The sequence below is a fragment of the Pleuronectes platessa genome, chromosome 18 (genome assembly GCF_947347685.1).
Source record: "Pleuronectes platessa chromosome 18, fPlePla1.1, whole genome shotgun sequence".
In the NCBI taxonomy this organism is placed as follows: Eukaryota; Metazoa; Chordata; class Actinopteri; order Pleuronectiformes; family Pleuronectidae; genus Pleuronectes; species Pleuronectes platessa.
The window spans coordinates 3,567,333-3,594,769 of NC_070643.1; the positions used below are offsets into that span (position 1 = coordinate 3,567,333).

Sequence of the window (27,437 nt, forward strand, 5' to 3'; positions counted from 1 at the left end):
CTGGAGAGGCGTGGTGGGGAGGAACGGCCTCCCTGATCTAAACCCGAGCGGTCGTTTGTTATTGGACTTCTGTGCTAGTCATGGATTATCCATAACAAACACCATGTTCGAACATAAGGGTGCTCATAAGTGTACCTGGTACCAGAGTACCCTAGGCCGAAGATCAATGATCGATTTTGTGATTGTGTCATCTGATCTGAGGCCGCATGTTTTGGACACTCGGGTAAAGAGAGGGGCGGAACTGTCAACCGACCACCATCTGGTTGTGAGTTGGATCAGGGAATGGGGGAAATTTCCGGATAGACCTGGTAAGCCCAAACGAGTAGTGCGGGTGAACTGGGAACGTCTGGAGGAGGCCCCCGTCCTAGGTATCTTCAACTCACACCTCCGGCCGAGTTTTTCTGGCATTCCTGTGGAGGTTGGGGGCATTGAGCCAGAGTGGGCGGTGTTCAAAGCCTCCATTGCTGAAGCTGCGGTGGCTAGCTGTGGCCTCAGGGTCTTAGGCTCCTCAAGGGGCGGTAACCCTCGGACACCGTGGTGGACACCGGTGGTCAGGGAAGCCGTCCGATTGAAGAAGGAGGCCTTCCGGGATATGATATCCTGGAGGACTCCAGACTCGGTTGCAGGGTACCGACAGGCCCGAAGGGCTGCAGCTGCTGCCGTGTCGGAGGCTAAGCAGCGGGTGTGGGAGAAGTTCGGAGAGGCCATGGAGAAGGACTTTCGGTCGGCACCAAAGTGTTTCTGGAAGACTATCCGGCACCTCAGGAGGGGGAAACGGGGAACCATCCAAGCTGTGTACAGTAAGGATGGGACTCTGTTGACCTCAACTGAGGAGGTCGTCGGACGTTGGAAGGAACACTTTGAGGAACTCCTGAATCCGAATAACACGCCCTCTATGTTGGAGGCAGAGCTCGAGGTTGATGGTGTTTCGTCGTCAATTTCCCTGGTGGAGGTCACTGAGGTAGTCAAACATCTCCGCAGTGGCAAAGCCCCAGGGATTGATGAGATCCAGCCAGAAATGCTAAAGGCTCTGGGTGTTGAGGGGCTGTCATGGTTGACACGCCTATTCAACATCGCGTGGGAGTCGGGTACAGTGCCAAAGGAGTGGCAAACCGGGGTGGTGGTTCCCCTGTTCAAAAAGGGGGACCAGAGAGTGTGTACCAATTATCGGGGTATCACACTTCTCAGCCTCCCTGGTAAAGTCTACTCCAAGGTGCTGGAAAGGAGGGTTCGGCCGATCGTCGAACCTCAGATTGAAGAGGAACAATGCGGTTTTCGCCCCGGACGTGGAACTACGGACCAGCTCTTCACTCTCGCAAGGATCCTGGAGGGGGGCTGGGAGTACGCCCATCCGGTCCACTTGTGTTTTGTGGATCTGGAGAAGGCGTATGACCGGGTCCCCCGGGAGAAACTGTGGGAGGTGCTGCGGGAGTATGGGGTAAGGGGGTCTCTCCTCAGGGCCATCCAATCTCTGTACTCCCAAAGCGAGAGCTGTGTTCGCGTCCTCGGCAGCCAGTCAGTTTCGTTCTCAGTGGGAGCTGGTCTCCGCCAGGGCTGCGCCTTGTCACCAATCCTGTTTGTGATATACATGGACAGGATATCGAGGCGTAGTCGTGGTGGGGAGGGGTTGCAGTTCGGTGGTCTGAGGATCTCGTCACTGCTTTTTGCGGATGATGTGGTCCTCATTGGATCATCGGCTTGTGACCTTCAGCACTCACTGGATCGGCTGGCGGCCGAGTGTGAAGCGGCTGGGATGAGGATCAGCACCACTAAATCTGAGGCCATGACTCTTAGCAGGAAACCGATGGATTGCTTACTCCGGGTAGGAAATGAGTCCTTAGCCCAAGTGAAGGAGTTCAAGTACCTCGGGGTCTTGTTCGCGAGTGAGGGTACTATGGAGCGTGAGATTGGCCGGAGAATCGGAGCAGCGGGGGCGGTATTGCGTTCGCTTTACCGCACCGTTGTAACGAAAAGAGAGCTGAGCCGCAAGGCAAAGATCTCGATCTACCGGTCGATCTTCGTTCCTATCCTCACCTATGGTCATGAGGGCTGGGTGATGACCGAAAGGACGAGATCGCGGGTACAAGCGGCCGAGATGAGTTTTCTCAGAAGGGTGGCTGGCGTCTCCCTTAGGGATAGGGTGAGAAGCTCAGTCATCCGTGAGGAACTCAGATTAGAGCCGCTGCTCCTTTACTTAGAAAGGAGTCAGCTGAGGTGGTTCGGGCATCTGGTAAGGATGCCCACTGGGCGCCTCCCTTGGGAGGTTTTTCAGGCACGTCCAGTGGGGAGGAGACCTCGGGGAAGACCCAGGACTAGGTGGAGAGATTATATCTCAACACTGGCCTGGGAACGCCTCGGGATCCCCCCGTCAGAGCTGGTCAATGTGGCCCGGGAAAGGAAAGTCTGGGGCCCCCTGCTTGAGCTGCTCCCCCCGCGACCTGACCCCGGATAAGCGGATGACGATGAGTGAGTGAGTGAGCTCAACTGATTAAAAAAATTCAAAATCAAGGGGTTTAATTAACCAACTATTTTCTTCCAACCATTAAACTATTGAGCAGTTCACCATCCTTTCTGTCCTCGACTTATTCTGAATCGTCATTCTGCGCCATACCCACTTCAGCATCTAAACCCTGTGTGTCATACGTGCAATGAAATTTGTCACAAATGACAAACATGATACTACATCATCTTATATTATCTCACCATTTACATGGACTGAGCTGCAAACTGCCCTCAAACACGACTCATACATTGTCTTGAGTAGTTAATCATCTGATTTGTTTTTTATTTCTTAACTCTTAGTTCCTTGTATTGTATAACTCTATATAACTGTATATACGTCTTTTTTTCCTGTTTTAATCTCTTTTTCACGGTTTTCTCTTGGAAGAAAGATCTGAATCTCATTGAGTTTGAGTAAGTAATTATTGAATTCAATTTCTAAATTACAATTTCAATAGGGTCTCTCACCATCCGGTGCTCGGGCCCTAATGAATAGGTCAGTCACTCACACGGGATCCATATATTCAGGTGCATTAGATAGATAACCTGGGGCACGTTTCAATACAATTCCCCAGATCCCTTCATAGACTGTCACTGCCTCCACCAACAAGATTATGTTTTCATTGACGTTCCCCTGTTCTTCAGGAAGATTACTCAAAGACCGCTCAACAGGTTTCCACAAAATTTTGGGTTGGGCGTGACCCAATGAAAATCGCAATAACTATTTGAGCGGATATAGATAAACGGGCAGATCCAGCAGGACAAGCTGTTAGCTTTGGCGAAAGTGTCCAGCCTTCGAGTGCCCTTCTCGTTCATTATGCACTCTGGCTGTCCATCCGTTTAGGCTACCCTTGTGTTTCACCTCAACGCCGGCAGGGAATTCTTTCGAATTTGGCACTAACATTCACTTGGACTCAGAGATGAACACATTCAATTTTGGTAGTTAACAGTCAATGTTTAAGGTCCTTCTGACTTAAAAAAAATATTTTTTACCATAACTTAGGAATTAATATTAAATTAAATTAAAATATTCATTAGAATGTGTTATAGGATGAAATGATAAATCATAGTGTTCCATTCCCTTAATTAACGTTATAGCTCAGGAACAGAAGGGGATATTGTTGCCAACTTATTTGCTTTGCAAAGGCAGTGAATCCATTTTTCTTTTCCCTTAAACGTTTGTTATCCCAGAGCAGTCACTCATAGCACGAAGGAGAGTGAAAAGAATGTTTTATTCAACCAGCTGTCTAGAACAGTTATTCCGTCTGGAATGTTGGAGCTGAGAACAAGATGTAATTATCACTGTTTAGAAGCAGCAACCATTGTTTTGACATTTCTTGATAAATAACCTAAATTCTTTGTTTGATTTTACAGTAAATTTTTCAACAGCAACTATAACATTTGTAGGTTTATGTTACATTGGTACAGTCTTTAGATAGATTTGGAAATGCTTTGAAGATGACAAGGGCAGCGCTCATTCTAAATCTGCCTGTTTGCTTGGCCTGCAACTTCAGAATTATTATTCCTTGTCATTAGTGAGTCCTCCTCAAACAGGCGTACTGTTATGTCCAGTTAAAGAGACATACCGTAACATGATTCAAACAACTTCCCCAATTTCTTAACTTAACTAAACAATAGGGATGAGCGAGTACAGCATTATCTGTATCTGTATCTGTATCTGTTAACCATATGAATTATCTGTATCCGTATCCGTACTCGGAGTGGGCGGGGCCTAACCCGGAAGTGGGTGTGATTTAACCCGGACGTGGGCTGGATTTAACCCGGAAGTAGGCCGGGTTGTCTTGATACGGGCGGGGCTTTAACCAGTATGTTATTTTAAGCATGCAATTGATATGGGTTGATCAGAAATTGTTATATTTATTGCTGATTAGAAAACTATTACAGGACAGTATCAGCATTGAGCTTCAGATCAATGATTTTGATCACAATAGCAAACGAACTATTTACAGAACAAGTTTTGCAACAATGAATACAACACATGCTGTTGCAATTATGAAGTGAAATGTAATAACAAGGGTTTTCATACTCAACATAACTTTATTTTTTAACTTTGAAATTTTTTTATGATTTTTTTATTTTAATTTTATTTACATTTATTTCCACACGAGGTGTGTGTGTGTGTGTGTGTAGCTTAATTTGTAATATTTTTTATACCACTACTACCTAGAAAGTGTCAGACACTCAGTGCGTGAAGTAAAATAAAACTGGTTAGAGCCAACTGACGGTTTAAAAAAAAAAAAAAAAACTCCAACGACCGGCAGAGAGAGGGAGAGAGAGTAGCCAGACGCTAGAGAGTAGTCCGACACTCAATGCGTGAAGTAAAAAAAAAAAAAAAATCTCCGACAGGCAGAGACGCAACGCGAGTCGCTTTCTACCAGCACCACGTCTGAACGAACCCACGTTTAACAGAACTCTACTGGTTAATAAGTAAGTACAAACTGAAATAAAAACAAACTTCAAGCTGAAGAAACCCTAAACGTTAACGGAAAAGACCCGCGAACCTGAGTGACTGAGAGACAGAGAGCTGTTCTGTGAGTGAGTGAGCAGAGCGGTGTGTGAAGGGGAGGAGCGCTGTGACGCTGTGTGAGGATTTTCATTCAGTCCGAGCACAGATATTGACTCGTATTACTCGTATAATACTCGTGCTCGGCAAAAGTGCTTTATCCGTACCGGATACTCGTTTCAGCCGAGTATCCGGCTCATCTCTACTAAACAACGCAATTATTATCAAAGTGACTTAATACAAATGGAGATATAATCTTTAAACTCGAACCCCACAAAAGGCCAAAACAACAACAACAAAAAGAGCTATCTATAAGTCAAGCATCACAATAATCTATCCAGGTAATTACATTAAATGAATTAAATCTAACCAAAACCAGGTAACAGTAAAACTAAACTGGCAGTCCACTCTTACTGACTAACAAATAATAAAGCAAAGATCATGTGGGTTCATTGAACAAAGGGATGATGTGGCAGGTTGTGAGAGAAGGAGGATGCGTCTCCCCTTTGCAGCTGCACTCTACCATCTTTGGTCGTCCTTTTCTTTGCTGTGGACCAATCAGCTACAAGGTCATTCCATAGTCCACCAATTTCTGTTCCGTCCTGGCTCAGACCTGTTTGCATACATCACTCTCCCACATGCAGGTCAACTTGCTCCAGGAGAAAAAATAACAAAAGATAACAAATTCACAGACGACTGCAGTTGCAACAACAACAATATACTCTCATCGGTGCAAAGTGAGGACAGTAAATGTTGTGTTCATCCTATCTGGTTTATCTGCAATGAAGATTTTATAGTTTTTATATAAATGTGGATAATTTACCAACCTGATGTTTTTTAACATTATCAGCCATTTTGAAAGTGTGTTAAGCTATGGACACAATCTTCAGACCCAAGTTCACAACTTTTCTAAATAAAAGCTCTGTAAATCCACTATGTATTTAAAGCATTACAGCAACAAAACTAACTTTTTGCGTTTACTTAGAAGACAACTTGCTTACAAGAGGAAGTGATTCTCTAAATGTTGCTGTGAATATGAAGATCAGAACCAAAATGTCTGTTTCAGTCAGTGTGTTGAAATAAATGCATCAAATTATCATTATGATCTGGCAGCGATTTTCACCCACGGTTTGACCTGAGTTTGTGCTGCTCTACTTTACCGAAAGAAGTAGAAGAAAACATGTACACTTTTGTAGTTCTTTCTCTATGAGGCTCTTCCCATCTGATGCTGCTTTGAAAGGTGATAAGAGGAGCTCATCTGATTGGTCATTACTGAAAGTTCCCCAACTATCTGTTGTATTATATTGAATACAAGCAACATACTCTTCCACACTTTGAAGAGTTGCACCTGGTTAAATTTTACAATCACTCAATTTCCGAGATAGATCTGTTTGTTTGTCATTAATTTGCGTTGCATCAGTGTAGATATGCATGTGCATAACACATTCACACTTACTGTTCGGAGGTGGATTTGTATGCAACGCTCATTCTTGCATTGCAGACCTTTTTTTCTACCACAAGCCACCTTTGATAAACATCTGATGTCTCTGGCAGCTAAATATTCCGGTGAGAAACAGCAGCTAGTCGCAGCGATAACTGCACATGAGGCTGTGAAAGAAGTTTGCTGCACAGGAGGAGGGACGTGACCTGTTTGTGTCCAAAAACATCAACTGACAGCACGACTTACACTTGAAAGCGCACCGTTTGCAAGAAAAAGAAAACTAGAGTTGTCATACTGCTGGCCCGCCGCACAGGATAAGAGCACTGGTGCACTCTTTCTGGTTATTATATTCACAACATGTCTCTGTGTCGAATTGGCGTGTATGAAAATCCTTCTCTATCCTCAAAAAACACTAAACACTAGATATATGTCTCTGTGTCGAATTGGTGCAACGTCCCATATTGGAGAATTCTGCAGTGTAAACATGAAGAGCTGTTATTGATCAGACACACAGGATCGTGAAAAGAGACTGTGTGTCTCCACACAACAAAGTGACAGTTTCCATGCAAAGTCGTCACTCTGCTCCGATCAGCTGTCAACGACTTCCAAATGGAAACTGTTAACACACGTCAAACACAGAGTATTCATGAATCAACCTTAACACTCAGTAATAGTGGGGCTGTCTCACATTTAAACTGATGCTACTTTCTGCAGTTGCAGTGTAAAGCCTAAAGAGCTGGCACGTGATTTTGGGCAAGATACTGAATCCCAAATTGCCCCTGATGGCTGTGTGTGATTGAAGTATGATAAAATGCTGCACATAGATTAGGGAGTGAATTTGCAGAACTGTACTAAAAGCTTTGAGGGTCTTCGAGACTAAACAAGAGCAAATGCATACTATTTATTTTGAAATCCACACAGTTTAAGGCAAATGTTGATCTCCTCATACGTTCTTAGTTTGAGTGCTGAAAGGATGATAAACGTTTTATAGGCCACCCCCGGGAAGTTAGCCTCACACTGGTTCCCCTTGACAAAAAAAGCCAATGAGATCTTTCCACTGGTTTTTGCATGTATTCAGCTTTGTTACAAACACAAGTTTATGATACTCACATTTTGTTCACAGGAGAATCTTTACTTTTAAACAGCACTGCTATGGTTTGAAGCTTGAATACAATACCAGAAGTAAAAAGCTAATGCCCGGCTATAAACTAATAGTAGTAGTTATCACTTTCCCACAACTTCAACAATATGATTTGTTGCGTACCTCTTCTATAAAAGCGTTTGTCTCTTAAAAAGTAATATTTTAGAAGAAGAGACTCAAAACCACAAGGCTGTAATAGTGGAAAAGTGTGCTTTTTTATTTTATGCTGTAGAATAAAATGTTGAAAATTCTTTTTTTAATCTCAGTCAGCGATCAAACCCATCGGCCAGCGGCACAACAATGCTAACTTATTTTCGGCTGGTCACAGCACTCTCCTTTGCCCCACATCAACCACAGTTATCAACAGTCTGCCACATCCAGGTGCAGTACCGACATGACAGGAGACAGTGACATCAAAGATAATTCAGGCTCGTAAGAGTGCCGAGTCTCCAATGTGGTCATGTTTTGGTTGTGTAGGCTGGAGCAACATCTGATGTGTGAGCGGCTTGTGTGCATCACAGAGTGCCCATCTTTTCATTTTGCTGTCCATGTTTTTGGTTAGAGCGGACACATTTCCCATCAGCTACTCATCTTGAGAGTCTGGGTCTCACTTATTTTCTCAGACAATGAAAATTATTTTTGTATTTGTCAAATGTCACTTTGCATTTCTGTTGAATGTACTTTTAAAAACGTTTTTATTGCTATAGTAGGGCTGGAAGATGCACAGCTTTATACTGTACAGTTGTGGCATTTAGTTGAGAACAGGCTTATTTGAATTCAAAGAAAAACAGTTATCATACCTGAAACCTCACGTAGAAGCTCTGCGGCAGACATGCTCCCTATGGGAACAACAGACGTGCAAAACATAGCAGATCAGGGTCACAGCCGTCACACTCTGCACAGCACACTTGTGCCTGTGCCACACAGGGTATCTGAGGAAAACTTTAAGGAACATGCTCACTTTGTCTGCAGAAAGAAAGAAGCTGTGAAAGGGGGTCAACACTTTGAAAAGGCTACAAGGAAAGTTAACTTTCAGCTCAGTGCTTGATGTGGTGGCCTGAGAATTGGTGAACGTGTCATGATATGTCAGTTTAAGTTGCTAACAGCTTGTTAATAATGTCAACGGAATCGTTTATTGTCACCTACTTTTTAAAGACACAACATGTTGTTTGCAACGTGTGCCTGCACATTATTCAGACATTGATTGCACACAAAAATACATATTTTTTTCATTCAGATTTCCAACGTCTGTTGAAACATTAAAGACTCATATATAAGATGCATTTGTATTTTTGTCACTTGTTGGGCTCATGCTATTATTATCACCGTCTTACATTATTATCACCGTCTTACATCATATTGTTGAAGTTGTGGGAAAGTGATAACTACTACTATTAGTTTATAGGAGCTTTTGTATTTACTCAAATACAGAACAGAAGATAGACGTGTTTGGATCTGCAGTAATAATCACATTGGAAACATGAAGTGGGGACTTGCGAGTTCGGATCACAGGCACAGGCCTTGCATTTATTAGTTTCCCACAGACGACTTGACACACCCCTGGAGGAATAAACCGAAGAAGAAGAAGAAGAAAAAGAAGACGTCATTGCTTTTACTCAAACATTTTACAGCCTTCGCAGCCCAGCCTGTCAGCCCTCGTCTGAACGTCTCCTCTAACTTCCCCGGGCTCAGACACAGGCCCGAAGACATTTCATCTCACTTTCCTTTTGTAGGAACCATTCATGCTTTTTAGCTCACTGCACTGGGAAAGATGAGGATGACTAACAGCAAAAGTGGATGCTGAAAATGTGCGTCACCTTGTCAAATATAACTCGAATCACCATGGAAACTGGGTAACAGAGTGTATCACTTGGTGTTTTATTTAATTCCATGTCTCTCCTGGACAAACACAGTCTTTCTTTCTTCTCATCCCTCTCCTTGTGTCTTTCTGCACTATAATACAAACACACATGTTCCTGACTGGACAATAGCAGCTGAGGACATGTCACTCATGGAAGTTGCATTGTGTGTGTGTGTGCATGCGTGTTTATGTTTGCCTAACAAGCTATAACTAACCCACTAGAATTGGAAGTCGATCATAAACAAATGATGCAATCTATAGACAATATGTTAAACATCAGCATCTTAATATGATTCTTATATTATGTTAATTAACTGATGATGGATTCCATTTGAGCCTGAAAAGCTATCAAGTTTTGAATCTGCTGACACATATGGATCAATAATGAAGATAAGAGTGAAGGAGATTTTGGTATCTCTAACATCCATCCACCAGTGTATTCCTTAGGGAGCAAAAAACTCAAGCCCCTTCAGCTAAATGTGGAAGCGCTAGTTTTCCCCTTCCTTTGAGTGTTTTGCATTTCCAAAAACGGAGATGTTCGAAACCCTGCTTCATTATGAAAGCATTTTAAAATGATTACCTCATGTAGAGAAATCTCTTGGCTTCTTAAGAGTCCTGTCAAAATACGCCAGTAGGGTTTAATGGAAATGCACTTTTTCTAATAAATAAACATGCATCTCTTTGGTGTTTGATTTTCAGATATTCAGTCGAAAATGATAAATAGTTCAACAATGCATATCCCAGGTATCTCGGCATCCTATAGAGCTGTAGACACAACCTCAAGTTTATATAGATGAATTTTACCCTTTATGATCATATGGTAGGAAAGATGTCATTAATATGTTACTGTAAAGTCATACAATTAAGATTTATTGTGCCGTAGAACCTTAACTTTTGTGACCAATGACATTAGAGACACAGTCTACAGCTTATTTAAATCATCCAATCATCTATCACGTGTGTTATAAATGACACCATGATGATATTATTATGAAATGGCATTATTACAATATAAACAGTTAGCACTGCCTGATTGGGGTATAAACAGCACACGCAGGGTTTGCATCGCCCCACTGATGCTTTTCATTCTTATTACTTTCTCTGGATATAAAAGTTACCCATGAGTCGTATCTGCAATGAAGACACTGTACTTATTATCCAAAGTGTCTGTTGTAAACATCAATCCAAGTTTTCCCTGTGCAGTGAGCGATTATTACTGACAGTCAGGGGTCATTGTACACTTTTTTGGTTTTACCACAATATATATAGAGCTGCGTTTTCGTCAAACTGCACACAAAAGCAATCTCACAACACAAAAATGCACATGGGTGTGACCCACTAAAACAGGCATAGCACAGTGCAACGTTGACAAGGGCGAGACCAAATACGTTATTAGTAACACGACTACATATTCAGCAGGTGGCGTTAGATAGAGCTTCAGAAAAGATCAAGAGTTCCTCTCGTGCCCTTTAAAAAGTCGGATAAAATGAACTGTGCAGAGCGGCCGAGGTTTCAAACGCTCACCTGCTTCCAAAATACAAATATATCAGACATTATTATAAATCAGAACAGAGAAGACAGGGAAAAAAGCTGATGTGCCGGCATTATGACAAGTGCAATAATTGTTGTTGCCTGCTGAAGTGAGTGGAGTGAGGACACAGATATGCTTACGTGCACAGTAATGCTGCAGCATATTGCCACCGGCCTTTGGGGCCAAAAAAATATCAAGCAAGTACATGTGCAAAAAACAGATAGCACTGATGATACTTGTTTTCTCTACCGCTGGCATGAAAATATGACGTGGTGTAGATAATCCGACTAAACCAGCGGCTTGTTTGCAACCGCCTCACTGCATGGCTGTCGGGATCTACCCGTTGCCCTCAGTTTGGTGTCATTATTACAACTGAAGTAGTGCTCCTGGTATGTAATGAACCAGACAGATCCTTCAGTGATCAATGTCAACTGTGTTTAGTTGTATTTTAACATGATGTGTAGCTTTAACCAGCCTCTGCAAATGAGAACTGAAGAGAAACAAAGGGAAACCAACCAAGCAAACATGTAAATGAATATCGCACACAAAGAGGACTTGATCATGTCGTATTGTTATGGATAGACAGTGTTATTTAAACAATTATTCCCTTTCAGACTGCAGCGCGGCGCTACATTCCCCAGATGAGTTGCGAATGTGTGCAGGGACACACACGCTTGTTTTTGTGTGTGTGCTAAAGAGGTGCAGACAGAGCATGAGGGAGGAAAAGCATTCCCATTAGGGCGCCCATTAAGTCTGATTACAAGTGATTACCGTCTGTCGGAGGAGATGACCAGTCCTCTCCTGCCACCGAATTAATGACATAAACAAATGCTTTCCTTTCTCCATAATCAAACAACCTCCTGTTTTTTTTTCTCACCATGAACTTAACATGACTTCCTTTCTTTTGGGCAAAACCAGACGTTTTCCTGCTTTCATGTTGTTTTGTCACTGTTGTTTTATTCATGGCAATTCCCCTTTAAATAAGCCCTCCTCTGCTTCGGGGGTTGACACATGAGAAGATACATGGACTCATTTTAAGGGGCTGCTGGTCCAAAAGAGAGGAGAAATTTATACTGGGATTCCTCCACCCTTGCTGCAGCGTAGGAGGAAGTATTTGTGGCTCTAACCACATGTGGCAACCACCAGCGGTTAAGCGTATTTACAGGCGCGGTGGGAGTTTCTTTGTTCGGGAAAATGTTGCACATAGGTCATCTCAGCCAGATGTAGTTCTGCGACTACATCCTGCCTCACATACCTCAGCATTAAAAGGTGTTATGCTGATGTCAGCGCTAAAATGTGACACATGTATGTTCTTTAATGCTCTTCTAATGACATGACGATATCAAAGAGGAAACAAGAAAAAGATCCGTTCCCCGTTACACTATAATCCATTTTTTTGGCTACAATTTTTACATCATGGAAACTTGTTTGTGTCACTCGTTTTCTAGCCGCCCTGAGTACCTGCTGTTTCTTCTTTTTTTGTAGCCGAACTGTGATATTGCATCTCAAGTGCTCATTATTTGGACCCACGTATTTATTTATTTATATGTTTGTGTGTGTTTTTGTAGGTGTTTGTCTTGGGGAGCTGAGCGGCTCCTCAGCGCTGCCTGGAGTCAGACTTCACTACTTCCACCGGTAAGATCTTTTTTCCTGCTCAGCTCCACACAGCCAGAGATCTGCATAATGCCAACACAGCTTCTCTTTCCACTCGACATCCCTGCTGTGATGCTCCAATCTATCATTACAGGCTTAAACATCAAGAGCCATACTGGCAATATTAATATTGCCGCGATATCATATCAAGAATATTCCTCCAATAAAAATTTATAATTGCAAGGGCAACACATGTAATGGAGCAATATTATGCACAAAATATTCTCAAAATCATCAAGTGCATTTTCAAGGGATTTTCTGGCCACTAGGAGGCAGCAGAAACAGTTTGTATAAGCAGAACGCTGAGGGCCAGCATTTATAGAGCAGTGTTATGTTCAGGTTCATACTTTTAAGGTTAGTACATGAAACGGTTTGCATGCTGTAAAGTAAAAAAAACACAACACTTTCCTCCACTGCTTATTGCTGCTGCTGCCCTCTTCAGCCGCTGTCTGAAATCCACTCGTTATCTACTCAGCACTATGTCGATGGAGGGTTTGGGTGAAGTGTTTGAGTCCACAAAATCCTTTTAGAGTTTCAGGAGTAAACAGCGTTGCAGCCAAATCCAATACAATTGAAGTAAATGGTAACGAAACTTACCTTCATACTGCTCCTGTGGTGTCATAGCTTCTGTAAGCCCTGACAAATAAAACAGACCTGAAACAGTTTCATTTACATCAGGTTTTTAGCCTAAATGTCCTCAGATATCCTCCCCAGAGCCGCATTCAATTGTGGATCTTAGCGGCCATATATGCTTAAAGCGTGGCCTAAATGGAGCCAGTTCGAGGCAAGTTTGTATGTTTGGGCTTCCGGACATTTGGGTGATACCACAGTTTTTGTGTTTGTGTTTTTTTGCGTTTCGTTACCATTTACTTAAATTGTATTGGACTTGGCTGCACCACTGTTTACCCCTGAAACTCCAAAAGTGTTTTGTGGACTCAAACACTTCACCCACACCTCCAACCGCATAGTGATGAGTGAATTATCATTTTGGGATGAACTACCCATTTAAGGTCTCCCTCCCGATAGAGCCTAGTTGGCTCTGATTGGTCAGCTGGCCTGCTGTGTGTGGGATATAACAGCCTCCGTGTGGGCTTTTCCTGGCTTTGGTAGGGGGCGTGACAGAATAACAGCTATTTAACTTTTCTGAACTTTTATATACCAAAATATATATATATCAAACTAGAGGAAAGGGAAAACTGAAAGAGATAAATATGTCTCCTTTAAGTATTTGTCATCTGAACATGTGTAAATTAGGAACCCACGTACAGAACAGTAAGAAATGTGATTTGTCAGAGAGCTTGGAATATCAGGTTTCACTAAATCCCCAACAAAAACACTACAGAAGTTGTGTGTTGTACACGCGATGTTGGCTTGTGACATGTAAAGACAATGTTCTCCCTTAACAGTATTATAGTAATGACATCACTGTATCCTCTTTTGTGGCATGTTTAGCACATCATGACTCTAAATAGCAATTTTTATATTTTTTAGTTTTAATGAACCTACGCTAAGATCCAACATATCCTTAGATTTTAAAGACAAGGGATGTTTTGTTCTTTAAGCTCCAGTGGAAGGGCTATCGATCTGACAGTTTGAGTGTCACATGGGTGCATCAGAGCAGAGTGTTGGCTATAAAAAGCACAAAATTTAGTCTACTACCCCTATAGGCAGATGTAGCTTCACATTAAGAGCATTGCAAGTTTTGCTGCACTCAGCACAGACTGCCACCTTTACGATCAACATTTAAACCTCCCTGTGACCGATTTACTGTCAGCTCATGAAAAAGAAACAAACACATACGGCTGAAGTTGTTTTTTCATTTGGCCGTGCCACCTTTGTCAAACTGCACAGGCTTGTGTAACCCTACAAAAAATCATCTGTCAGAGACAGCCCTGTGTAATGCACAGTGCACTCAGGAAAACACACAGTGGCTGCTCGGAGGACAATTCTGAATGAAAACAAAAGCCTCCGTCTGCTCCCATAAAATTGGAAAATGCGTTGCAGCCAAAATGTAATGATGATAACTTGAGACTTGAAACATCACTGCTGGGTCTGCAGGTGACTGTTAGTGCCAGCTGTCGGGCCATTCGTCTCGCACCACGCCTCTGTTCTCTCCACTAGTCGTTAAAGCAGTGCATGTAATATTGGTCATAATAACCACAATGTGATATTTGCTCCGCTCTCAGTCTCCAGTGAGGATAATGGTCATACAGTGTTACAAGAGCACTGCACTGGATAGCCCCTGTGCATCATCGTGCCTTTCTGACATTGGCCTGTGTTGGGGGGTTTTTTCCCGGCAGCCCAAGAACTTAATGTAATATGATAAGTGCACTAGAGACTCCAAAACAAAGTCATTCAGTTGATTCTTCTATCAGCTTGAATTCTTTAATGAAAACACCATCTGTCGTCCTTTTTCTGATACCAGTTGCCATGATGCAGAGTCTGTATCACGTTGCATAGTGTGATGTAGCTTCGTAAATTAAGTATCAGAGCGCTCCGGCCCATAATGGCCTGCAGATCAAGATCGAGTCTTATCTGAATGCCACCCCAAATAAGATGCATATAGCTCGAGGCTACGACTATTGTTTGCTGCTCGTCAGTGTTGATCCATGATGCAGCCAGACGCACGATGAGATTACCTCTGAAGACAGAAAGGAGGGCTGACATTTAAACTTAGATAAGGTCCTGATGCCCTTTGTGGAAATTACAAAACAACTACAGCCAGGGGCACCGCTATAAATTTTGGGCCCTATGAAAGAATAAAATACTGGGACAAGTCTGCTTTGTTTTGTGTCCATTTGATAGGAAACACTGAAACCTCAAACACATTGTGCTGAAGACATTCAGTGTGGTACTATACAGCCCCAGCAACACATGTAGATTGGGTTGGTTTCAGTTCCGAAGCTCCGAAATCCTGAATTTGCTTAATTCTTGCCAGATTTTCAAAGGGTCACAGAGGAGTCAATCCTGTCTCCTACCACATCCCAAATGTTTTTTGTACTGGGTTCACACCATAGTGACAGTGAAGGTCACTGAAGTTCTCTGGACTCACTTTCATGTTCCTGAAACCAGTTTGAGACTTTTACTTTGTGACATGGAGCATTATCCTACTGGAAGCAGACAATAGTAAACTGTGACCATAATAAGACTAAGAGAGACTGTGGTATTCACACCATGGCGGATTAATATTCACCAATCCAAAGTTTGTCAAGAAAACAATCCCCTCACCACCAGCAGCAGTATTGACTGACGCAAGAGACAGGTGGTCTCCATGGTTTCATGCTGTTGATTGCAGATTGTGACTTAATTTAAATCAACAGTCCAGTATTGGTGAGTCTGTGCCCACTTCAGCCTCAGATTCTGTTCTTGGCAGGACTTGATGTTGCAATGTTTTGTTTGTCTGTCTCTCAGCAGGATATCTCAAAAGCTGCTGAACTGATTTCCTTGAAATTTGGGCATGACCCATGGAAGAACCCATTAAATTTGGATAAATGGGTGGATCCGGGAATGTGGTTTTGACTCTCTTTCATAGGACAGTAGTCCTGAAGGATGTATGCACTCTCTGAGCACCCGTCTACTTCAAACTGAGATGCTTTTCTGCTCACCACAAATTTGTTATCTGAGTTACCATAGCCCATTAGTTCTCAAACTGGGGAGAGTTCCCCTTGGGAGGGAGCATAGAGCCCCTCCAGTGGTATAACCAGTGAAAATTATAGAGCGACTATAAATTAATATGATTCATGTATTGTAAAAAAAATAAGGTTAGTTACTGTTGCTGTTGTGCTGACCTTTATCCACAAAAATTCCTGAAATCTTTTATTTTTTGCTTGGGTGGCTTTGGGTGAACATTTTTCAGCCTCTGCCAGAAAATGTTTGAGAACCACTGCCGTAGCTTCTCTGTCAGCTGGAACCAGTCTGGCTATTTCCTCTGCCTCTCTCATCAACAAGGCATTTCTGTCCACAACTGCTGCTCACTGGATGTTTTTTTGTTTTTGGCCTCATTCTGAGTTTAGACCGTAGGGATTCTTATCCATGAAAATCCAAGGATATCAGCATGGGTCTCATTTTGGACTCAGTAACGTCAAAAAATATGTTTGGTGCGTCATGAAACAAATGGCTTTGAAATGGATTTCATCTGACCTATTATTATACAGTGTCTTACTTCTGTTGGATGGATAATCATGGATCAGGTTTTGGAACCAGAGTTCCACATATGCTGTATATTAGTTCCATTGTGCAATGTAAAGACAATGTTAAGACAGACATCACTGGAACACTGTGATACACAAGGAGTTTTTTTCCCCATGCTTTTTAAACAGATTAATGACGTTTTCCGCAATGGACATCTGACCTGATCCTTGGTGTGAAGATTAAAGTGTAAGCCACACTGATTCTAAAATGATGCTTCATCATGTCTGTGTGGTCAGATTTGACTTAGTTAGGACTTTGGTAAGATTATTTTCTTTACACAAATTACAGCAACTGGGGGCACCAAAGGAAAATCATTGCCTGCATTGCTGTTTCTCAAGCAGCTGACTGTGTTGGTAAGGTTGCCCACGTAAATAAAGTTTATCTTGCTATTCCACCAACCTCCGTAAAAAATATAGTGAGTAACACAGAGTTCCCTCGATTTAGAATTTGGGAGTCCTAGGGCGCTTGAACTTGTTGAACTCGGGAGTCCAAACTTCCTACAACAGGATGATGCAGCGCCCTCATTTTGCAGCTGGGACAACAGCGTTCTTGCTGACATCACCACCTCAGGCTCAGCTGTTGTGTGACAAAATAATCTAAACTTGGATGTCCACTAAAAGGCTTTTTAGGACGGGAAAGGGGACTTTTTAGGGCTTTGAGCCAGGTTGACTGTAAAATGCAGTCAGCAGTACACCACACTCTCCCCATTTGTTTTCATACATTCATTTGTATGTTGTGTGCTGACATTAACTGTCCAATGAAAACATGAAATATTAGATTTAAACACTGAAGTGTATCTTCAAAACAGAATGAAACACTAATGCCAATAAGAATTCACCAAAGGCCTTACAGAGGTTATACTTACTGTCTCATCAGTTTCCCTGAAAACATCAGCAGTAATAATCAAATAGGCATTTTTCTTGTTAAATCAGCCACATATTTGAAATGGGATCTTTCTAAAATATCAGAGCTTCATTTAGTGACACAGTGTTCTCAAATTCACCTTCATCAGTGAAGTGTGAGGAAAGCTATAGGTGCAGTATATCCACTGCCTCGTTTTGTGTTCCCCCTTCCACTAAACTTCACATTGCCACATCAAGTATTTATGAGAAAGGTGATCACTGAGAAGCTGTTTTGAGGACGTGGGAGCATGAGCACGGTGAGGGTGAAACCTTTGATCCAGTCACTCACTTGCCATCTTTCTCTATGTCTGACAGTTGCTGGTGTACAGGATGCTCTCTGGTGACAGTGCAGCAGCAGTCAGGAAAATGCTCTTCAGGGTTGAAAGTGGAGGAAGTTGCTTCAAAGCCTATGTGTTTTTCATTAACTTTATGTCAGACTCAAAGAATGTTGACTTGTGTTACGCCTAAAAGGTTCTGCCCTATTTTGATGACTCGTTGTGTCGCTGTTATTGTCCTTTCTGAGATGTCCTTTCAACCATGCAAAACAAAAGGTTTTGCAGGGTAGTGCTGACATTTGATTTAAGCGTGTAATGCTTAGAGTGTTTAAACACATTTGTAGGAAATAGTAGCTGCAATATGGAGGATTTAAGAGATCCCTGTGTTTCACCTGTGATACGCTGTCGAACATCTTGTGCAGAAAATACAAAGACATAAAAAATGTCAGGGCTTTGTTGGATAGAGCTAGTGGAGGTTTCCTATTGGTATCATGAACTGATTAGCAATAACCACCTAACTGCTCTTTGGGTGAGATGACACTGGTGAAAGTGCAGCATGTACCACATTACAGGCCTATTTCCTGTTTCCTGTCTTAACTCAGGCTTGTGTGTTCACTTGTGGGTTTTTTCATAATGTTGTTTTCACAATACCTATTGTGTCTCTGTGTTTTTGCATCAAATGGATGTGTATAATCAGCTTGGAGTTCCATTTTCATTCAGGAATGTGACAAAGGGGTGTTCTTGTTAATATGCTGGACTTTGGCAGCAGAAATTGTAGAAGTGACAGAGCACATGGTTTTTCATTTGATCTGTGAAAGATAAATATTTATCACTGTAATATATGAAAGCAGTTGCATAATATTTTTTTTTTGTATTTCCTATATTCGCAAATCCCAACTGGACACCTTGCAGTTAAGAAGGTGCAACATCCTCTGCCCTTACCCTTAAAATCGTGTCAAATTCAGAGAGTGCCAAAATTGTGGTATCCCACTATCCAGATAGAAAAAATTGTAATCTATTTGGCATGTAACAGAGCATGTCAACAAAATAAAGTTTTTTTTAAAAGAAAATGTCTGACAGAGGAAGGCAGCACCAATTACAATTTTAATGATAGCGGTATTTAAAGTAATAGTAGTATGTGGGTAGTTATATTGTATATCTAAGCAATCACTAGTTGTAATCATAAAGAGGAAGAAGAGGAAAGAGAAGCTCTGTTTGTCATTTGTCCCCCACAATCTAACCCCTTAGCAGCATAACTAATGGCTAATAATAACTAAGGGCTGGTCCAAGACCAGAGGTCCAAGGTGTGTGTGTATGTGTGTGTGTGTGTGTGTGTGTGTGTGTGTGTGTGTGTGTGTGTGTGTGTGTGTGTGTGTGTGTGTGTGTGTGTGTGTGTGTGTGTGTGTGTGTGTGTGTGTGTGTGTGTGTGTGTGAGAGATTGTGGTTTCCTAACATCCTGTTCATACTTCCATAGCTATCCGGGTTATTCAATACATTACAATAAAGCATTCCTCAAAATCGCACGGCACTCCTCGCCAGGCATTGTCATGTGTGTCCTGTGTACACACTGCATTACATTACATACATGTACAGTACATAGTGTTCTTGCTCCTCTTGTAATGCAGGATGTGGTAGCTGTTTCCAAGTGTAGAGAAGGAAGTGCTCACACACACACACACAGTATTCACAGCGCCGCCCCGTCTCCAACCAGAGGCCTAACACACACCCACTGAACAGATCAAACACATGAGATAACCTAAACCTCAAAGCACAGAGCCTCCTGACTGTTGTTGCAAAATGTAAGAAGCTGTCACATAAACCGGTTTATATAGTTAAAAGCAAAAAGCTAAAGTTGTGTTTAGACTACAGTTGTGATCATAATCTAACAGTGAGTAGTGCCAGAACCTGATGACTTTGGCGACCCCTTGAGTCCATGTGGAAGTGTTATAGTATAGTTTGTGTCAAGCACAGTTCATGCCAAACCGAGTCACTAGCGTCTTCAGACCATTCCATTCCAATGACTCACATACAGTCTTTGGCTTTTGCCTTTTCTCAAGCTTTGTCATCGCTGGCTTCCAGTTGTCCCATCTGCCCCTCCGCCAAGGGAAATCAAAGCATAACATTGGTGCTTTGAAATAACTGGGAAAAATAAACATCTTGAAAAGTCATTTTGTCCATTTTCATTTAATGAATTCATAGTTTCCTAGAACAATAGAAGAAAATGCCAGTAACTTAGACTGTTCTTCTGTTTCCAGGGCACAGTAAGTCACCCTAATTTAGAAGTGTTGTTACTGTTCCAATAAGCTGCCTGGTTTTCAGATGCATATATACACCTCAGTGGAAGCATGTGCAATTATTTTACCTCAAGGACAAAAAAATGCAATATCTTTATGTTATACAAAATAAGCAATGACATTCTGCTGAGGTTGGCCATTGTTGGTACTTAATTCCTGGCAGTCATTACACGAACAACCGTTTAATGCGCTGAAAGTAGAACAACAAATGACTTGTAAGCCAAATGAGAGCCATTTACATTCTGGAGTACTTGCATCCCTTGTGTGGACGCCACAGATGTGTAAAGAGAGCTGGAGAGGATGGCAGCACACAGTCTCGCTGCCAGTTTCCTCAGCAGCCAACTGCAGCACTTACTTTGTTTCCACTTTTCCAAGTCCTTTGAACAGTGGGTGTCCGCCGGGAGAGTCAGAGTCCAAGAATGTTGACAACATTTCAGACACACTTAAATTACAAGTACTATTGGAAATTGTAGGTTATTGAATGACCAACTAAGAAGAATGCTACTCGTGAAATTGAGGCTACACAGCTGAAGAAGAGACCTGCTCCGTTAAAGTTGTAAATTGAAGACTTTTTGGCAGAGTGCATACTCCAGCAGCAAAGGGAACACCGCCTTAAACAGAACACAGGAGAGAACATAAAGGAGGAAGCAGACTTTCATCAGGTTTATTTCAGTCAATGCCAATCCTTTCATTGATTGGCCCATATACTGATACTTAGCTCAGGACGTCTCCAGTGGTATTCCAAAATTCTACTACTAACAATATAAAAGCTCCACATCCACAAACTGTTGAAATGATAACTTGAACTGCAAACAAGGCCAGTTGTTATTGCATTGTGGAGGGTATATGTGCTCAAGCAGACTATCTGTGTGTAATAAACAATTTGCACACACATGCATATGATTATTTTGGTAATGCTCGCTTAAAACAACAGTGAAATACTGCACTATCGTCTTCAGACCAGGAGTTTGTTGGTTGATCACTTTCAGCTGCCTCAAGATAGTAATGTGCCAACAATGTGCCTGACTACATCTTATTGTTTAGTGTTGCAGAACAATGGCACAGGATTTGCTATTTAAAGAAAGCGGGTATTGGATGAGAAATAAACAACTGCTTCTGTTTGAAACCAACAGATTCCCTTGGTGTCACACTTGGTACAGCTTTGTCTAAGGCAGGGTCCTCTATGCATGTCTATGTGGTGAAGCAATGCCAGTATGAAGGCTGGGGTATGCTAGCTCATGCACAAACATGCCCACACACAAACACCTCTACATAAACACCATGACACACGATTTTCACAGTCACAGAGCCTGCAGATTAAAATGTTCTGCGCTTTCTCATCTTGGAAAAATGTGGCTTCCTTCAGGTCAGTAAAGGAAATAGAAATCAATATGTGCACACACTGCAACCAGAGAAAATGAGAGACACACCATAACTCTGCCTGTGTTTTGGCTTGGAAATGTCTGATGGATGGATGATAAAGAATCTTAACAGACAGATCAGCAGTGTTAATCAGCATAAACCAAATATTTTTAACATCAAATCAACCGAAGTTGGCACCAAACGGTATTGTTTTCATTTAAAAACAATATACAAGCTGCTATATCACAGAGTCAGGACTCAACAACCCCAGCTGTCCAGCAAAAACCAACCTCTCTATTTTGAATGCATGAAAACATCAGATGGAGCAAGCAGGAAAGTAAAAAAAGGCCAGAGCTCGATGAGACTGGAAACGATGGACTGGGACAACCCTGATCTCCACCACTGCAGCTAATTTATGCCTGCGGTGGAAGTCCATTATTGTCACTTGTTGTTTATTTGGGACACTAATGTGAAATTACAGAGCCACAAAAAGCACTCAGCTGTAAGATTGTTTTTCCCTCTCCAAAATAAATTGCCATCTGTAGACCTCCTGCTTGATGGAATCAGGTTGTCCTAATTCAAATCACATTTGAGTCCAGATAATATATTTCTTCATAGGCCAAACATCAACTTTACATGAAGAAAATAGTAAAGAAGTTTGTATGAAACGGTGTGTCAGTCCTCCCGGGTTTTCTTTAGAGTCACTGCGAGGTCGGATGCACTTCAGATGACACTTTAAATTGTTTTCGATACCTGTAATTATATTCCATATATGTGTTGATCTCTAGCAAGTCGGTTGCGCCAACTGAAGGGGAAAAAGTCTGGGTATCTCAAAAGAGATTTTAAAATAATGGAAACTATTGTCAACAACACAAACCATTACTCATCTAGGAGTCTACAGGAGCTGTCAAATCGAAATGGGAATTAACAGTGGTAAAATAACACTGGGAACGAAAGGTTCCTCCCATGTGGTGTATGAATGATCAAATCTGGGTTTTTTACCAACTTGAAACTGAATCTAGATTACAGCTTTGAGAACCCAATAATTATGGACGGACACTTGAACATCTGGTGTAACTGGAGCCAACAGTTTTCCTCCAGTCAATGGACTCCCCCCGCTCTCTATGATATAGAAATCCGATAGGAGGTTATTAATAAAAATGTTCCCACGTGGAGTTTCACCCTGCTGGGTATCTGTAGTATCTCATTATCACAGGCCCCATTTGTGACCTACAATCATTTCTCGTTTCAGTGTGTACATCACAGCGCATACATTGTCTCTTTTCCATTTTTTTTTTTTCCATCTGTCTTCAGATTTGTTCTCGCCAGTAACTTGTCGGTCTTCTCTCAGTCTGTGTCCTTGTTAGAGCTGCAGAAACTTGTTGTACGGATGAACCAGCTTTCAGGATTTCACCAGCTGGATATGTCTGGATATTAAATGCTCTCTAGGGTAAAAAGCAGTAAACCACAGCAGAGTTTCCCATAATGCTTTTCCAGCCAGCTGTTGTTCCAGTGCAAAGGAATTATGAAAGCTCTAACACTTTTGTGTTTTCTTTCTTTTTCTCTGTATACTGACGGAAACTGTCGGGCAGAGTTAGAAAATGAAAATCTAAGTGTTTGGCTACTTTCATAGTTGCTTTATTGGTTTTAACCCTTTTCTTCTCAATATTACATTTAACAAGAAAAGTCTCAGTGAGCTGAGGACGCATAAAGGGTAAATGCAGCTTATTTAACATCTTCAAAGATAACTGCATACTGTCTTTGGATTGACGAAGAGGAATGGTTCATGTTCAGCTCTTCCTCTGTCTATAGACCTTGTTATCTACCACTCATGGCTTTACATTTTTGGTAAGAAATACATTCAAAGAGACATAAAAGAGCTTAAATTGCGGCTTTGATAAATCATCCCAATCCAACAGCACTCTAACTTGAATAAATGACAGCTTTCCTTTTAATCTTTTTATTTAGTTCTGAGAGGCTTCTTGTGCCCATTGGAACGAGATTCAACATGATGAAACAGGCCAAACGTCAGATTCCATAACAGCATCTGTACATTCAAAGAAATGCCTTCGAGCTAAAAAGATTTTCAGTTTCTTAAATTATGTTTCATCGCCTCTTAGACCTGTCTTAATAAATGAATATTTTAGAATAAGATTTATTTTAATATTTTAAAGGAATAGTCCTGCATTCTAGGAAATATGTGTGTTGTTTGCAGTCTGGAGAACAGTGGTGTCAGTCTTATACCTAAACATCCAGTGAATAGTTAGCTCTTTGACTAGCCCCATCTGTGACCTCAGCACCCCATACATTGCCCCATACAGTACATAAATTCATATGTAACTGAGGTGAGTAATTCATATATGTTACTCCGTCCGTCAGGGTCAAACTGTCTCACAAAGACCGTCTTTTTGTCCTTGAATGGCAAATTGTTTGCTGAGGGGCAAGTTGAGTCTGTCCTGTTCTATATTCCTCGCTGAAATGTACTGTATGGTAAATCTGTGGAAGAACTGCATTTAAACATTGGTTTCACCCTTGGGAAAACTATTTGAATCACTCTGAGGAGACAGTATAGATCTGTGTATGGATCATGAAGACACCTATAATTAAAAAGCAAAAACTGGAATGCACATTTTTCTCCCCTGGTTTGGATGAGATTGCCTTGTCTCTTACTTTTATAAGAACTGAAACCTGGTGAGTAAGAACACAAGCTAGCTACTCAAATGGAATCAAAATATGCAAATAAGGGAGTTTTGAAGTTGTTTGAAGGGTGAGGCAGTTTCCTCTGGTTTCATTAGTTATGCTTCATTAAACTAACAGTTGCTGGTCCAACGTCTATACTGGATGGCCATAGACCATTGTTCACGCAAGTTCCGTTTTAAAATTTGTAGGATTTAGGAGGATCGATTATAATTATGGTTTCATCAGCATATATTCACCTGACAGTAAGAAATGCTCTTTTCATTAGCTTAGAATGTGTTCTTTACGTCTTAATTTGGAGTCAGCCACCTTAGGTCCCCCAACACACTCGGGAAGGAAAAGATGAGGCAAGTGGTATTCAGTTGGAGGCAAGCTGTACATTCCAATATTATCACTAAATCCTACACACTGAACATGTAACAATCTAATGGTTAGTCAACCATGTCATGCTCTGTAGTTTCAAGTGTTTTCATTTCATTCACAAAGTGTTGGTAAAAACAACAGACGCCCTGTGTTCATATCTGGAGCAGAAACTTTCACTTTTTACACTCAAGGTCAAAAAACTATCCTGAATACAATAAACGTGGCCCTCAAACAGTGTTCCATTCTGAAGTCTGTAGGGCATGTATCCAAATGCTGCAGGTCGATTCAAAGAAGCAACAGCACAGATAAAAGAGTAATATGAACCTGGTTCTTGATTAGTGCACAGTGAGACTTTGTGTTGCTCTGCCCCATCTTCCTCTAGCTTCTCTTGATGTGGCATGGGGGGAGAGAGTCTCGAGGACAGGCGGCCAAGGACGTTTAGCTTCCTTGTTTCTCAGCTTACCACGGCCAGTTATAGTACAGGCAGATACACAGTGTGACTTTGTGGAGACAAACGCTGCTGCTGTGTCATATACAGTAACACTGTGACAGAGGAGATGCTGCGGTGGGAGACTGTGAGCTACATCCTGGTAAATGGACTGTGTATCTGCTGCTGTGGCCTTTATTTATGATTGGTCATTCTGCTAACTGGTGCACTGGCTGCAGTGTTGCTTCAGGACAAACATGTGTACAAGGAAGTGCATCCAGTATTGCGTGTGTGTGTGTGTGTTCAGCAGATCACGTTTGACTTTCAAATCTCCCACTGCGTGGTTAAACACCACATACGGCTGTGAATAGAGCAGTTGTAACCAAATTGTGCAGCTCTTGTTCCTTTATCAGTGCACTCTAGAAAACAGTGTCAAGTTTCACCCGACACTTAACTTTTTTCTCTGTTGTGACGTCGCGTGTTTTTACATTTGACCACTAGATGTCCCCCTACACAGAGACAATCATCTCCCCTGAAAAGCCTTTGTGCAACACTCCCCGATAGACTGACAGCTGAGTGTTTGAACGTCCCCTGAGATGCAGACAATGTTACATCAAGATTAAAAAAAGATGCTGATTGCATCCAATTAGTGTCACTTGTTCCTCTTCCCACATTATGTTAGTCGTTTCACTAAATATCACAGCAGGGTTGGCCCAGGTGGAACACAAATACCTGACTCTCACTACCCGGTGCTGTTATAGATTCAGAATAAGAATAGCCTGATGAGTGCTTGATGATTTATTCTGTGTGATTTCAGCTTGGTATGTACCCAGATGTCTGAGGAGGCTCTGAGGATGACGTCTTGGCCCTGAACCCCACCAGTATGTCAGGTAAGTCTCACTCGCAATTCTACCTCTAAGGTTTATTCCAAATCGGATTTATAGAGAGAAAACAATAATAACTCCATTATGGAGCTGATAATAGTGGCATTAAGCGGATATTCAAACTCTCAAATGGTAAAAAACAACAAACCCTCCATGTTTCCCCTGGATCATAATATGCTGCATATATCCTCCTCTAATACTTAAATTCTACACTGCTACTCAGATAATCACATCTTCACAAATAAAACAGAGACATTACCTCAGTCTTATTTTAATAATTTTTCCAAACAAAAGCAGGGACCTTATCAGAGTTAGATTTGAATAAAGTAAATGAAAAACTAGTTATGCTTTCTACACATGATAAGTGGCAGAATGACATGGTTTTGTTCCATGAAAACTGAACAACCTGAATGTGTTGATGATGGCAACAAGAACCCTGTAACAACACAACCTCAAAACCAGGCCACAATCCTGGCTTGAAGACTATAGGGTTGGTAAAGTGGGAGGAGATGCTGGTTACAGAACTGTTGGCCCCACTCTGTACAGCAAATCCACGGTGTTTATTTACACCAATACCCACAAACCTTGGCTGCCATCTTCAGAAGAAAGTAACAAATACAGCTTTGTCAGTAGTTGAACAAAAAACTTGACAAATGTTGAATTTATCAAGTAATTACAATACAATTGAACTGAAATCCAATTAAATAATGCTCGAATCTACTTATGTTAATTTATATATAGATTATAGAGTTTTATTTCAGCTTACTTTATCTTCTGCCCATACTTATTGCCACGTGCAACAGAATTTAGAAGTATATTGATTAGTTTGATTTTGTATTTTAGGGTTAACTTTTTATAGAAAAAATATATTTCTGAACCCAGTTGTCAATCTTTTGTATTGATTATTATAGTGGTAGAATTTTGTGTCAATTGATGGTTCACTTATGAAACCAGTGGCACTTAAAGTAGAGTAACTCTTTCTGCCTCTCCACTCTGTTGAATAACAACAGTCCGACCAGATTTGTTACTGGCAGACAGTAATAATCAATTATGCTTTTAATGACGTTTTGGCCATATTATGGTGACATGAATCTTCACTGCACTATCATGAGCTCTGCTCTTGCAACATGTATACTGATGATCGTGTGCAGAATGCTTTAGAATACATACCATCATCATGGCACCTGAAAGCCACTTGTGTTCAGTGGTTTTTACTGGTTGAGGATGAACCACCAGGGAACCTCATTTAACATCAGTGTGAAAACTGGTTTCTGGCAGCAGGAAGGCATAATTATATTCAAAAACAACTTAACAAAATACTTTATTTCTAATTTGCCAAATTTTCTCTTGATTTGAGAGTTTGAAATATGATAAGCCACTGTGCACCAAATA

General features: G+C 41.5%; 1 protein-coding gene across 6 annotated transcripts in view; it reads left to right on the plus strand.

The window, feature by feature from the left end:
• Positions 1 to 27,437, plus strand: part of thrb (thyroid hormone receptor beta) — a 109,120-nt gene that overhangs the window by 56,794 nt on the left and 24,889 nt on the right. For all 6 annotated transcript variants that reach the window (XM_053446642.1, XM_053446639.1, XM_053446638.1 and 3 more), the window contains 2 exons: positions 12,566 to 12,632; positions 25,979 to 26,051. Coding sequence is in view for 5 of the 6 variants with exons in the window: in XM_053446639.1 (XP_053302614.1) it covers positions 26,045 to 26,051 (7 nt within the window). In the remaining variant the exon portion in view is untranslated. The remainder of the gene's footprint in view (positions 1 to 12,565; positions 12,633 to 25,978; positions 26,052 to 27,437) is intronic.